This window comes from Saimiri boliviensis, chromosome 4 (assembly GCF_048565385.1).
Source record: "Saimiri boliviensis isolate mSaiBol1 chromosome 4, mSaiBol1.pri, whole genome shotgun sequence".
Taxonomy (NCBI): Eukaryota; Metazoa; Chordata; class Mammalia; order Primates; family Cebidae; genus Saimiri; species Saimiri boliviensis.
The window spans coordinates 59,946,404-59,961,672 of record NC_133452.1 but is presented as its reverse complement, the minus strand read 5'-3'; the positions used below and the strand labels follow the sequence as shown (position 1 = coordinate 59,961,672).

At 38.3% G+C, this 15,269-nt stretch overlaps 2 protein-coding genes across 2 annotated transcripts in view; one reads left to right on the top strand and one right to left on the bottom strand.

The window, feature by feature from the left end:
• The window catches only part of AK9 (adenylate kinase 9), a 198,308-nt gene that overhangs the window by 93,417 nt on the left and 89,622 nt on the right, over positions 1-15,269 (bottom strand). The window contains exons 19-20 of the mRNA XM_074397611.1: positions 14,591-14,705; positions 659-735 (exon numbers count right to left, since the gene is read on the bottom strand). Of these exons, the coding sequence (XP_074253712.1) occupies positions 659-735; positions 14,591-14,705 (192 nt within the window). The remainder of the gene's footprint in view (positions 1-658; positions 736-14,590; positions 14,706-15,269) is intronic.
• LOC120363180 (flotillin-1-like) lies at positions 8,768-9,774 on the top strand. The gene has a single exon (XM_039467385.2). It carries the CDS (start codon positions 8,830-8,832, stop codon positions 9,487-9,489), a length of 660 nt encoding a protein of 219 aa, XP_039323319.2. The 5' UTR covers positions 8,768-8,829; the 3' UTR covers positions 9,490-9,774.

Genomic DNA, 15,269 nt, shown 5'->3' with positions numbered 1-15,269 from the left:
AAAGATCATTCAGGAGCAGATTGTTTAATTTCCATGTATTTGCATATTTTTGAGGGTTTTTTTCTGGAGTTGATTTCTAGTTTTATTCCACTGTGGTCTGAGAGAGTACTTGGTAGAATGTTCTATAAATGTCTGTTAAATTCATTTGGTCTAGGGTATGGGTTAAGTCCATTGAAAAACTCCAATCTTAAAAGAAACTGTTAGAGTAAGTTATATAATGAAGATGAGTGTTTAATCATAAAGAGAGTGAGTGGATAATAAGAGATGGGCTGTCTTCTCAATTTCTGTAGGATCATTCTCATAGAAGTAATGTCAATAGCTGTGTGTCACCTGTATCAAGAACAACCATTTAAAGACAAGCTGTATGTGCTATTCTGCTATGCATCACTTATAGAGAATGCATGAGTAGCTATTTGTGTCAAGAGTCATTTTCCTATGAATCCATTACTTCAGTGACAATATTATTTAGCATATAAATTGGAACACTTTAAGAGTAAAAGGGAGTACTATAAAGACTTAAAGACCATAGGCATAAACCTGGGCCTTCATGGACAAATTGGGAAATGTGATCACCTGGCCTATAATTCACTTGAAATACTGCAATTGTTTGCAATAACAATACCATGACACATTATCAGTAATAGCAATCTGTGCTTGCCTTTTACTTTCACTTTCAAATCTTCCAGTAGCCTTTGATTTTCTTCTTCAAGTCTCAATTCCTCTTCTGTGGCTTTTCTGAAATAAAAAGTTTCAAATTTAAATATCTTTAGAAATTCAGATATCTCACACTATTACAGGATTAAATGCTTATAGTGTTAAAAATAAAGAATAAATTTTGTAATATTAAACTTACTTTACAATGTATAATTTTAAATTACTTAGGTTGAGACTAGTTACTTTTCAGGGTTTTTTTCTGGGGAAGAAAAATTGGAATATTATACTTTGAAAAATTTTGTCTATTAATTAGGAAACCTGTCACAAATAAGAACGGATTACCTACACCTATGTTGAAAAGCAAATAGGAGGATTTGTAGCATTTTCCTCTGATTTAATGGTAAGTGTTCACAATATAATGTTAAGTAAGAAAAGTTGAATATAAAACTGTCTATGTAATAAAATTTTAATTTGGTATTTGGAATGCATATAAATGAAGATTAAAAGAGTAGGAGAAAACTAATCAAATGGTCAACACAGATGATGGCATATGAGAGTTTTAATTTTTTCTTTGACTTTTTACATTAAAATTTTTTTCTATATTGAATAAGCAGAACATTTGTAAATTTATCTTTCTAATAAGAGAGGACCCTAATTATATTATTTTTAATACAGTAGCGATGAAATTTAAAGAGACCTGGAATATGGAAACTTAAAAAGCTGGAGGGAGTCTATTTTTCATTAGGATTGAAGCACCAAACCCACCTTAACAATGGTGAAGAAAGGTGGAAGAAAAGTTAGTAAAATGATGGAGAAAGGCAATATTTATTAAAAATTAAAATGTATATATCTTTGATCTAGAAATTTTATGTCTAGGAATTTAGCCCTCCAAAAGAGGCAGACTACTACTCAAAGAAACATATAAAATAATGTTGACTGAATCTTTAAAAAATTATAAAAAGAGGAGATGATCCAAGATGGCCGAATAGGAACAGCTCTGGAATGCACTTCCCAATGAGAACAACACAGAGGGCAAGTGAACACTGCATTTCCAAACTAGTTTTTACTGCTCACAGACCAGGAGACTCCCAAGCAGAAAAGCACCATGAGTCTCCAGCATGGCTGTTTCAGCCAGCATAGCGAGTCTCTGCATAAAAACTCACACAAATCTGGGCAGCCGTTTCAACTGGCACCTGGAATGCCTAGGAGACAGAGTCGGCCATTCAACTGAAGAAAAAAGGGGCTGAAACAGGGAGCTAGGTGATCTGGCTTGGCAGCTCCCTCCCCCACAAAGACCAGCAATCTAAAATGCTCTGGATTGAGAGTGTCACAGAAAGCCCAACTAGACCCCGGGTGGTCCAGCTCTGTTGGGGGAAGGACATCTGCCATTACTTAGGCAGTCCACCACTACCGAGGCAGTCCACCATTACAGAGGCAGTCCACCATTACTGAGACAGCCCGCTATTAACCAGGCAATCTGCCATTACCGAGGCAGTCCCCCATTATAGAGACAGTCTGCCATTACTGAGGCAGTTCTAACTATACCTCTATAAACAAAACCACAAGGATGTTCACACAGCAGCTGGGCAGAGCCGATGGCAGCTCAGCAATGCCTCTGCTGGCAGACTGTGACTAGGCTACCTCCTCGCTGGGCAGAGCATCTCTGAAAAAATGCAGCAGCACATCAGGAACTTATAAATAAAGCCCCACCTTCCCAGGACAGAGCACCTGGGAAAAAAGGCAGTTATGAGTTCTGCTGCAACAGACTTAAACATACCTGCCCAGTAGCTCTGAATGGAATAACAGAGCTCATAACTCAGCACTTGAGCTCCTATAAGGGAGAGATTGTCTCCTCAAGCAGCTCCCTGACCCACAAATATCCAAAGAGACACCTCATGAAGGAGAGCTCAGGCTGACATCTGGTGGGTATCCTTCTGGGACAAAAATAACAGAAGAAGAAACTGGCAGCAACCCTTACTGTTCTGCAGATGCCACAGGTGATCCCCAGGCAAGCAGGGTCTGGAGTGGACCTCCAGCAGTCCTACAGCAGAGGGGCCTGACCGTTAGAAGGAAAACTAAAACACAGAAAGAAATAACTTCATCATCAACAAAAAGGACGTCCACTGAGAGACTCCATGTGAAAGTCACCAACCACAAAGACCGCACGTAGATAAATTCACAAAGAAGGGAAGAAACCAGCGCAAAAAAGATGAAAACACCCAAAACCAGAATGCCTTTCCTCCTCCAAGGACTCACAACTCCTTATCAGCAAGGGAACAAGGCTGGATGGAGAATGAGTCTGATGAACTGACAGAAACAGGTTTCAGAAAGTGGAAAGTAACAAACTTCTCTGAGCTAAAAGAACATGTTCTAACCCAATGCAAAGAAACTAAGAACTTTGAAAAAAGGTTAGATGAAATGCTAACTAGAATAAACAGCTTAGAGAAGAATATGAATAAATTGTTGGAGCTAAAAAACACAACACAAGAATTTTGTGAAGCATATACAAGTTTCAATAGCCTAATTGACCAAACAGAGGAAAGGATATCAGAGATTGAAGATCAACTCGATGAAATAAAATGAGAAGCCAAGATTAGAGAAAAAAAGTAAAAAGAAATGAAAAAAGCCTCCAAGAAATATGGGATTATGTGAAAAGACCTAATCTATGTTTGATAAGTGTACCTGAATGTGACAGAGAGAATTAATCCAATCTGGAAAACACTCTTCAGGATATTATCCAGGAGAACTTCCTAAACCTAGCAAGGTAAGCCAACATTCAAGTCCAGGAAATACAGAGAACATCACAAAGATATTCCTCAAGAAGAGCAACCCCAAGGCACATAATCATCAGATTCACCAGGGTTGAAATGAAGGAAAAATGCTAAGGGCAGCCAGAGAGAAAGGTTGGGTTACCCACAAAGGGAAGCCCATCAGACTCACAGAGGATCTCTCTGCAGAAACCCTACAAGCCAGAAGAGAGTGGGGGCCAATATTCAACATCCTTAAAGAACAGAACTTTCAACCTAGAATTTCATATCCAGCCAAACTAAGCTTCATAAGTGAAGGAAAAATAAAATCCTTTATGAACAAGCAATTGCTTAGGGATTTCATCACCACCAGGTCTGCCTTACAAGAGCTCCTGAAAGAAGCACTAAAGATAGAAAGAAACAACCAGTACCAACCACTCCAAAAATGTACCAAATGGCGAACAGCATTGACGTAATGAAGAAACTGTGTCAACTAACAGGCTAAACAACCAGCTAGCATCAAAATGGTAGGATCAAAGTCACACATAACAATATTAACCTTAAATGTAGATGGGCTAAATGCCCCAATCAAAAGACAGACTGGCAAATTGGATAAAAATTCAAAACCCATAAGTGTGCTGTATCCAGGAAACCCATCTCATGTGCAAGGATACACATAGGCTCAAAATAAAGAGATGGAGGAAGATTTACCAAGAAAATGGAGAGCAAAAAAAAAGCAGGAGTTGCAATCCTAGTCTCTGATAAAATAGACTTTAAACCAACAAAGATCAAAAGAGACAAAGAAGGGCATTACATAACGGTAAAAGCATCAATGCAACAAGGAGAGCTATTGATGCTAAATATATCTGCACCCAATATAGGAGCACCCAGATACATAAACGAAGTTCTTAATGACCTACAAAGAGACTTAGATTCCCATACAATAATAGTGGGAGACATTAACACTCCACTGTCAGTATTAGACAGATCAACGAGACAGAAAATCAACAAGGATATCCAGGACTTGAACTCAGACCTGGACCAAGCAAACCTAATAGACATCTACACAACTCTCCACCCCAAATCCCCAGAATGTACATTCTTCTCAGCACTACGTCACACCTATTCTAAAATTGACCACATAATTGGAAGTAAATCACTCTTCAGCAAATGCAAAAGAAGGGAAATCATAAGAGTCTCTCAGACCACAGTGCAATCAAATTAGAACTCAGGGTTAAGAAACTAACTCAGAAACTAGCACAGCTTCATGGAAACTGAACAACTGGCTCCTGAATGTTGACTGGATAAAAAACGAAATGAAGGCAGAAATAAAGATCTTCTTCAAAACCAACAAGAATGAAGACACAACGTACCAGAATCTCTGGGACACATATAAAGTAGTGCCTAGAGGAAAATTTACAGCAATAAATGCCCACATGAGAAGCAAGGAAAGATCTGAAATCGACATCCTATCATTAAAATTGAAAGAGTTAGAGGAGCAAGATCAAAAAAACTCAAAAGCTAGCAGAAGACAAGAAATAACTAAGATCAGAGCAGAACCGAAGGAGATAGAGACATGAAAACCCTTCAAAAATTATTAAATCCAAGACCTGGTTTTTTGAAAAGATCAACAAAATAGACCACTAGACAGATTAATAAAAAAGAAAAGAGAAGAATCAAATAGATGCAATAAAAAAATGATAAAGGGGATGTTACCACAGATTCCACAGAAATACAAACTACCACCAGAGATTTCTACAAACAACTCTGTGCACATAAATCAGTAAACCTGGAAGAAATGGATAAATTCCTGGACATTTGTATCCTCCCAAGCCTAAACTAGGAAGAAGTAAAAACCCTGAATAGACCAATAACAAGGGCTGAAGTTGAGGCAGCAATTAATAGCCTACCACCCAAAAAAAGTCCAGGTCCAGATGGGTTCACAGCCTAATTCTACCAGTCATACAAAGAGGAGCTGGTACCATTCCTTCTGAAATTATTCCAAACAATCCAAAAAGAGGAAGTCCTTCCCAAATCATTTTATGAGACAAACATCATCATTTTACCAAAACCTGGCAGAGACTCAACAAGAAAAGAAAACTTCAGGCCAATATCCATGATAAACATAGATGCAAAAATCTTCAATAAAATACTGGCAAAACAATTGCAACAGCACATCAAAAAACTTATCCATCATGATCGAGTAGGCTTCATCCCGGGGATGTAAGGCTGGTTCAACATATGCAAGTCTATAAACGTAATTTACCACATAAACTGAACCAAAGACAAAAACCACATGATTATTTCAATTGATGTAGAGAAGGCCTTTGACAAAATTCAACAGCTCTTTATGCTAAAAACCCTCAATAAACCAGGTATTGATGGAACGTATCTCAAATTAATAAAAGCTATTTATGACAAACCAATAGCCAATATCATACTGAATGGGCAAAAATTGGAAGCATTCCCTTTGAAATCTGGCACTAGACAAGGATGCCCTCTCTAATCACTCCTATTCAATATAGTATTGGAAATTCTAGCCAGAGCAATCAGGCAAGAAAAATAAATAAAGAGTATTCAATTAGGAAAGGAGGAAGGCAAATTGTCTCTATTTGCAGATGACATGATTGTGTATTTAGAAGACCCCATCATCTCAGCCCAAAATCTCTTGAAACTGATAAGCAACTTCAGCATAGTCTCAGGATACAAAATCAATGTGCAGAAATCACAAGCATTTCTATACACCAATAACAGACTAACAGAGAGCCAAATCATGAGCAAACTCCCATTCACAATTACTACAAAGAGAATAAAATACCTATGAATACAACTAACAAAGGATGTAAAGGACCTCTTCAAGGAGAACTACAAACCACTGATCAAGGAAATAAGAGAAGACATAAACAGATGGAAAAACATTCCATGCTCATGATTAGGAAGAATCAATATTGTGAAAATGGCCATACTGCCCAAAGTAATTTATAGATGCAACACAATCCCCATCAAGATGCCTATGACCCTCTTCACAGAACAGGAAAAAACCACCTTAAACTTCATATGGACCAAAAGAGAGCCTGCATAGCCAAGTCAATTCTAAGCAAAAAGAACAAAGCTGGAGGCATCACGCTACCTGACTTCAAACTATACTACAAGGCTACGGTAATCAAAGCAGCATGGTACTTGTACCAAAACAGAGATATAGACCAATAGAACAGAACAGAGGCCTCAGAGGCAGCACCACACATCCACAACCATCTGATCTTTGACAAACCTGACAAAACAAGCAATGGAAAAAGGATCCTCTGTTTAATAAATGGTGTTGGGAAAACTGGATAGCAATGTACAGAAAGCAGAAACTGGAGTCCTTCATGACACCTTACACTAAAATTAACTCCAGATGGATTAAAGACTTAAACATAAGACCTAGTACCATAAAAACCCTAGAAGAAAACCTAGGCAAAACCATTCAGGACATAGACATAGGCAAGGACGTCATGACTAAAACACCAAAAGCATTGGTAACAAAAGCCAAAATAGACAAATGGGGTTTAATTAAACTCTAGAGCTTCTGCACAGCAAAAGAAACAATCATTAGAGTGAACTGGCAACCAATAGAATGGGAAAAAATTTTTGCAATCAACCCATCTGACAAAGGGCTAATATCCAGAATCTACAAAGAACTAAAACAGATTTACAAGTAAACCAACAAACAAACCCATTCAAAAGTTGGCAAAGGATATGAACAGACACTTTTCAAAAGAAGAGATATATGAGGTCAGCAAGCATATGAAAAAATGCTCATCATCACTGGTCATTAGATAAATGCAAATCAAAACTGCATTGAGTTACCATCTCACGCCAGTTAGAATGGTGATCATTAAAACATCTGGAGACAACAGACGCTGGAGAGGATGTGGAGAAATAGGAAGACTTTTACATTGTTGGTGGGAGTGTTAATTAGTTTAACCATCGTGGAAGTGTGGCAATTCCTCAAGGACCTAGAAATAGAAATTCCATTTGACCCAGCAATCCCATTACTGGGTATATATCCAAAGGATTTAAATCATTCAGTTATAAAGACACATGCACACATATGTTCATCAAGGCACTGTTTACAAAAGCAAAGACTTGGAACCAATCCAAATGCCCATCGAAGATAGACTGGACAAGGAAAATGTGGCACATATACACCATGGAATACTATGTAGCCATAAAAAACGATGAGTTTGTGCCCTTCACAGGGACGTGGATGAATGTGGAAACCATCATTCTCAGCAAACTGACAGAAGAACAGAAAATCAAACACTGCATGTTGTCACTCATAGGCTGGTGTTGAACGATGAGAACACATGGACACAGGGAGGGGAGCATCACACACTGGGGTCTGCTGGGGGGGACTAGGCAAGGGACAGCAGGGGGTAGGGAGTTGTGGAGGAATAACATGGGAGAAATGCCAGATATAGGTGATGGGGATGGAGGCAGCAAACCACATTGTCATGTATGTACCTATGCAACAATCCTGCATGTTCTTCACATGTATCCCAGAACCTGAAGTGCAATTATATATATATATATGTATGTATATTAAATGTAAAAAAGAATTATAAAAATATTATATCAGGTATTCACCAGTAAGGGAGTAGTTAAGGACGAACCCATTTGTGTCAGCAGCACACAATGTGGGCACAGCTTTCCTCAGACCTGGTATTCTCTCATACTCAGCATTCTTTGCATCCATTTTCCCTTCTTTTCAAAGCTAGTTGTACATATTGTTTTCAGAAGACATTACTATACATCTTCTCCTAGTAGGTCTGTTTCTTCTTAATGGAGGGCGTTCTCTCACTGTATTTCAAATCCTGCATTCCAGCCAGAAGTCTTGGCATAATTCAAGTTCTTTTTGTTCATGACTCAGCCCCCTAAGGGTACTAAGTATTGTTTCTGAACTACTTCTCTGTTTTGTCTGTGTGAACAGGCAGTTTATCTACAGGCATACTTTGCCTTATTGTGCTTTGCTTCATTGGGCTTTACAGATACCATGTTTTGTTTTGTTTTGTTTTGTTTTGTTTTGTTTTAAATACAAGTGGAGAGTTTGTGGCACCCCTGCATTGAGCAACTCTATCTCAGACTTCCTCATTATTATTATACATTAGTGATCTATGATCAGTGATCTTTGATGTTACCATCATCATTGTTTGGGGTACCATGAACCGTGTCCATATAAGACAGTGAACTTAATTGATAGATGTTGTGGGTGTTGTGACTGCTCCACTGACTGGCTGATCTCTTGACTCCCTTCCTCACCTAGGCCTCCATATTCTCTAAGACACAATAATATTTAAATGAGGTTAATTAATAATCCCATGCTGGGATCCGGGAAGCTAAAGCCAAGCAGGAAAAGGTGTCTGCTCAGTACCTGAGTGAGATCGCGATGGCCAAGGCACAGAGAGATTATGAGCTGAAGAAGGCCGCCTATGACATCGAGGTCAACACCCGCCCAGCACAGGCTGACCTGGCCTATCAGTTTCAGGTGGCCAAGACTAAGCAGCAGATTGAGGAGCAGCAGGTGCAGGTGCAGGTGGTGGAGCGAGCCCAGCAGGTGGCAGTGCAGGAGCAGGAGATTGCCCGGCGGGAGAAGGAGCTGGAGGCCCGGGTGCGGAAGCCAGCTGAAGCCAAGCGCTACAAGCTGGAGCGCCTAGATGAGGCAGAGAAGTCCCAGCTAATTATGCAGGCGGAGGCAGAAGCCGAATCTGTTCAGATGCGTGGGGAAGCTGAGGCCTTTACCATAGGGGCCCGAGCCCGAGCTGAGGGTGAGCAGATGGCCAAGAAGGCAGAAACATTCCAGCTGTACCAAGAGGCTGCTCAACTGGACATGCTGCTAGAGAAGCTGCCCCAGGTGGCAGAGGAGATCAGTGGTCCCTTGACTTCGGCCAATAAGATCACACTGGTGTCCAGTGGCAGTGGGACCATGGGGGCAGCCAAAGTGACTGGGGAAGTACTGGACATTCTAAGCCACCTGCCAGATAGCGTGGAAAGACTCACAGGCGTCAGCATCTCCCAGGTGAATCACAAGCCTTTGCGAACAGCCTGAGCCTTCAGCCCTCACAGATGTCCAGCCTCATAGCTGAAGTTGCCTGAATGATCTCCCTGTTGCATGTAATCCACTGGCCTCCCTGAGCATGTCCATTGACAATGGGGTCCCACCCTCATCTCTCCTTGCCAAATAGTTTGTGCCTTGCCTAGAATGGGGTTGCTCCCCTTGCCAACCTGACACTGCTGTGATTGCCAACTCCAGGGGTCCCATGTCAGCCTTCTGATGATCCCACTCCACTCTACCTCAACTTCTTAATTAAATCAGACTGTTTGAAAAAAAAAATGGCCTCTATGTTTTTAAGTGAAAAAAGTCCCAGATTTGTCACTTTAAATCAGAAGCTAGAAATGGCTAAGCTTAGTGAGGAAGGTATATTGAAGGCTGAGATAGTCCAAAAGCTATGCCTCTTGTGCAAAATAGCCAAGTTGTGAATGCCAAAGAAATGTTCTTCGAGAAAATTAAAAGTGCTACTCGAGTGAATACACTAATGATACAAAAGTGAAACAACCTTACTGTTCATATGAAGAAAGTTTTTGAGTGGTCTGACTAGAAGATCAAACCAGCTACAACATTCCATTAAGCCAAAGCCTATCAGGAGCAAGGCCCTAATTCACTTCAATTCTGTGATAGCTGAGAGAAACAGGGAACCTGGAGAAGAAAAGTTTGAAGCTAGCAAAAGTTGGTTCATGAGGCTTCAAAAAGGAAGCCATCTCTATAACACCAAAGTGTGGTGCAAGGTGAAGCAGGCAAGTGCTGATGTCAGAGCTGCAGTAAGTTATTTAGAAGACCTAGCTAAAACCACTGATAAAGGTGGCTACACTAAACAACATATTTTTTTTAATGTCAACCAAACACACTTCTATTAGAAGAAGATGCCATCTAGGACTTTCAGAGCTAGAGAGGAGTAGTCAATGCCTTGCTTCAAAGCTTTAAAGGACAGGCTGACACTCTTGTTAAGGGCTTATGCAGCTGGTGAAGCCAATGCTCATTTCCCATTCCAAAAATCCTAGCTCCCCTAATAACTATGCTAAATCTACTCTGCCTGTGCTCTACAAATAGAACAACAGAGCCTAGATGACAGTACATCTACTGCTTAGAAAAAAGGATTAATTTCAAAATATGACTGCTCATTGACAATGCATGTAGTCAGCCAAGAGCTCTGATGTAAACATACAAGGAGAATGAATGTTATTTCATGCCTGCTAATGCAACATCCATACAGCAGCCCATGGATCAAAGAGTGATTTTGACTTTTAAGTCTTATTATTAAGAAACACATTTCATAATACTGCAGCTATCATAGATAGCAACTCCTTTAATGAATACAGGCAAAGTAAATGGAAAACCTTCTGGAAAGGATTCACCATTATAGATGCCATTGAGACCATTCATGATTTATGGGAGGAGGTCAAAATATCCACATTAACAGGAATTTGGAAGAAGGTGATTCCAACCCTCATGGATTACTTTAGTAAGTTCAGGATTTTAATGAAGGAAGTAACTGCAGATGTAGTGAAAATAGCAAGAGAATTAGAATTAGAAGTGGATCCTAAATTGCTGCAGTCTCATGATCAAACTTGAACAGATGAAGAGTTCTTCTCATGGATGAGAAAAGAATGTGGTTTATTAAGACAGAAGACACTGTGAACATTGTTGAAATTACAGCAAAGGATTTAGAATACTACATAAGCTTGGTTGATAAAGTAGTGGTGGGTTTGAAAGGATTGACTCCAATTTTGAAAGAAGTTCTAGTGTGGGTAAAATGCTACCAAACAACATTGCATACTATAGAAACATATTTTGCAAAAGGAGGAGTAATAAATAGTGCAATACACTTCATCACTGTCTTACTTTAAGAAATTTCTGTAGTCACCCAACCCTTTTCAACCACTATCCTCATCAGTCAGCAGCCATCAACACTGAGGCAAAGTCTTCCACCAGCAAAATGATTGATTCCCTGAAGGCTCAGGTGATTATTACTGTGTTCTTTTAAAGCATTTTAAAATTAAGGTATATAAATTTTTAGGTATAATGCTATTGCACATTTAATAGGTGACAGTATTGTATAAACATAACTTTTATATGCACTGGGAAACCAAAAAACTCATGTGACTTGCTTTACTTTAGTGGACTCAAACCAAACCTGCAATTTCTCCAAGTTATGTCTGTACCTCAGATGGGGCTCTTTGTGACATCTTCCTTATCCAAATCCTCGATCAAGTATGTTGGTGCTGAGAATCTAAGACCTGAACACAAGGAAGAATTCTGCTGCCAGTTCTTAGACATTTCTGTTAACCACTTGGACAGAAGATACAAAGACAAACCATATGACAGAAGTTATCTTGCCCTTTGATGGGCACATTTGGAAACTGATGCTGGAAAAGTTTTAAAATTTATCACGTCTTTAGATATTTGATCCAAGATGTAGTTCTTAATCCTGTAAAGTACCTCTGTTTTTTCACCGACCTATAAGGTCTATAAGTAAGTGTCTGACCAATTTTTTTTTTTAAATTAGACTTTATTTTCTGAAGTATAAAGGAAGAAAGTTTGTTTTGAAATACTCATGTTGAATTTTAAAAATTAACATATAAAAACATAGAAAAGCCTGCTTCAATCTGGGCAAGTGATACTAAGTTTATAAAGATGTAAAAATTTAGAATCAAAAGAAGTAAAGATTGATTATAAAAGTAACTTAGAGAATTCCATATGTAAAAGAGGTGAGAATTGAGAGAAAGTGGAGAAGATATCTTTTACTTTTTTAAAAAAAATTAAAGGTGTACATATTTTTGTATATTTAAAATGTAGCAGATCTTCAGTCCAGAAATTACATGAATTTCATTTTACTCTTATGTTGAACAGATGTCTATCTGATCTCAAAGATTGGACTATTTCTCACAGACTAGAAAAAGATTAAGTAATTCCTTAAATATCAACAGATTATAGCTGAGCTGCAGTTTGAGTGTAGCTGATTGCAGCTAATTAGTAGATTTGTAACAAAAGTTTTAGGAGCTAAAAGGGAATTTAAGTAACTTTGTAGTTATTGTCTGAACTAAAGTACTATTTGGTCAATATATCACATAATAATCTTATTAACTAATTTAACTAAATCATACTCACACATTTTTGTGTTAAATTTCTAAAGAAGTGACTAACTTAAATGAATAAGGTACACTAAAAAATAAGATCCTCTGACACACGTATCAGTTAAACCTCCCTCTACCTCTGTAATTACTCACCTTTCAGCTTATTTCTAGGGTTTAAAGAGCTCTCCTAAGTCTCAGCTCAAATAGTTAATATTTGAAAAGGGGAAAAATAGCATTTAAGAAACTCAGAGGTGCCATCATCAATAGCAGGAGGGTCCATGAATTTACACAGAAAATTTAGTTCTTAAATGTCTAGGCCTTTACTACTTTGAATAGTAGAAATCCCAGTGGACAAATTAAAATGTAAGGTATTTAAAGAGAATTTTTTAGCAAGGAAGAACAATTAGCAAGCTAAATCATTGTTTCTTTTAATATTTTATTCTTCAATCTGAAGGACTTTATAATTTATTAAAATTTAGTATTGACCCATGAACAGGTAACTGTGTGGTCACATTTTAAAAAGTCATTCATTATACCCACATTAGAGAAGAAGCCCTCAACGTTAAACCAGTCAAACATAGATAATTAGCCTTGTTCTTTCCATGTGTAGAACTTAGTCAGGTTTTGTATTTTAGTCATGTCACACAAGTATTGTATATTTTAATTTGCTATTCTTCAGTTTGTAAATGCTAGTTAACAAAATTATTTTACCCATGGTCATTTTTTTTTTTTTACAGTGTTTATTGGGAGCAGATGGCTGATTTAGAATAAGTTTGATATGGGCTGTGAAAACATCCACAACTGTGTGCTTTAGAGATTCTGTAAGTATTTGTTAAATTGCTGCTTTTCTTAAAATTACCTAGAATCAGATCAAGTTAATAAATTACCATTTTGACTTCCACCAAGATGGCCAAATAGAAACAGCTCCAGTTTGCAGTTCCCAGTGAGAGTGCTCCAGAAGGTGAGTGATCTCTGCATTTGCAACTGAGGTACCAGTTTCATCAATTGGGACTGGTTAGACAGTGGGTGCAGCCCAAGGAGGGCAAGCTGAAGCAAGGTGGGGCATTGCCTCACCCAGGAAGCATAAGGGACCAGAGAACTCCCTCTCCTAGCCAAGGGAAGCCATTAGGGACTTTTCCAGACACTTTAGCACTTTGGCTCAGATACTGTGCTTTTCCCATGGTCTTCATAACCTGCAGACCAGGGGATTCCCTTTGGTGCCTACAACTGCAGTGCCCCAGGTTTCCAGCACAAAATTGGAATGCTTTTACACTGTTGGTGAGAGTGTAAATTAGTTCAACCATTGTGGAAGACAGTGTGGCAATTATTTAAGGATCTAGAACTAGAAATACCATTTGACCCAGCAATCCCATTACTGGGTATACACTCAAAGGATTATAAATCATTCAGTTATAAAGACACATGCACACGTATGCTTATTGTGGCACTGTTCACAATAGCAAAGACTTGGAACCAAACCAAATGCCCATCAGTGATAGACTGGAAAAAGAAAATGTGGCACATATACACCACGGAATATTACACAGCCATAAAAAAGGATGAGTTGGTGTCCTTTGCAGGGACATGAATGAAGCTGGAAACCATCATTCTCAGCAAACTGACACAAGAAGAGAAAACCAGACGCTGCATGTTCTCACTCACAAGTGGCTGTTGAACAATGAGAACACATGGACACAGGGAGGGGAACATCACACACTGGGGCCTTGGGAGTGGTGATCTAGGAGAGGCATAGCAGGGGCTGGGGGTGTAGGCGAGGGATAGCATTAAGAGAAATACCTAATGTAGATGACAGGGTGATGGATGCAGCAAACCACCATGTTATGTGTATACCTATGTTAACAAATCTGCACATTCTGCACATGTACCCCAGAACTTAAAGTATAATAAAATGAAATCATTTCAATATTAAATATATTCTATAAGTGTAAATTGCAAAAAGATATTTAACTACTAAACACATACATCAATCTGGTTTTATCATTCTAGGCAGATTTTACCTTGCTGCTTCTTCCTCCATTTTTTTCTTTTGTAGTTCTTCTAATAATCTTTCTAAAATTTTAGAGTCAATTTCAGACTTATTCTGTAAATATATTCTGTTTAATAAACATTTTCCTGAAATGCAGATGAAAAGACTAATATTACTTTTGAAGCTTATAAAATACCGTGAGACATATTTTGAAGATTAATAGAAAAATTATTTTTCTTTAAGCATGTATCAAAATAGAGCCCAGATTCTTACTAAAATATTAATAAATCATCTTAAATTCTTTTTAAAAAGGTATGTATTAATATTGTATAAATAAATAAAACATGAAAAGAGGCATTATATTTTTTCCCCTGGAAATTCCCATTTTGAATATGTTTAAGAGGCAAATGGAATAATTAAAATTGAGCTTTGTTAAATTTGTGTACCTCATTTTTTCTACTTGAGGTGAAGAAGAACTAATACTTAGTCTTTGCCCTTAGCCTTATATATTATTCATTTAGAAGTTATAGCTTCTACTTGTGTGTGTGCTAAATTATGAGCTTTGAAGAACAATGAGAAGGGCCAGCTAGAACATTCAGCCATCCGCACTTATTTCTTGCCACCTTCTCAGTATATGGAAGCCTCATTTTATGTATCTCTAGTTCCTGCAGAGATTGCTGGGGTGGTCTTTCTATCCAGGAAGAGTGGAG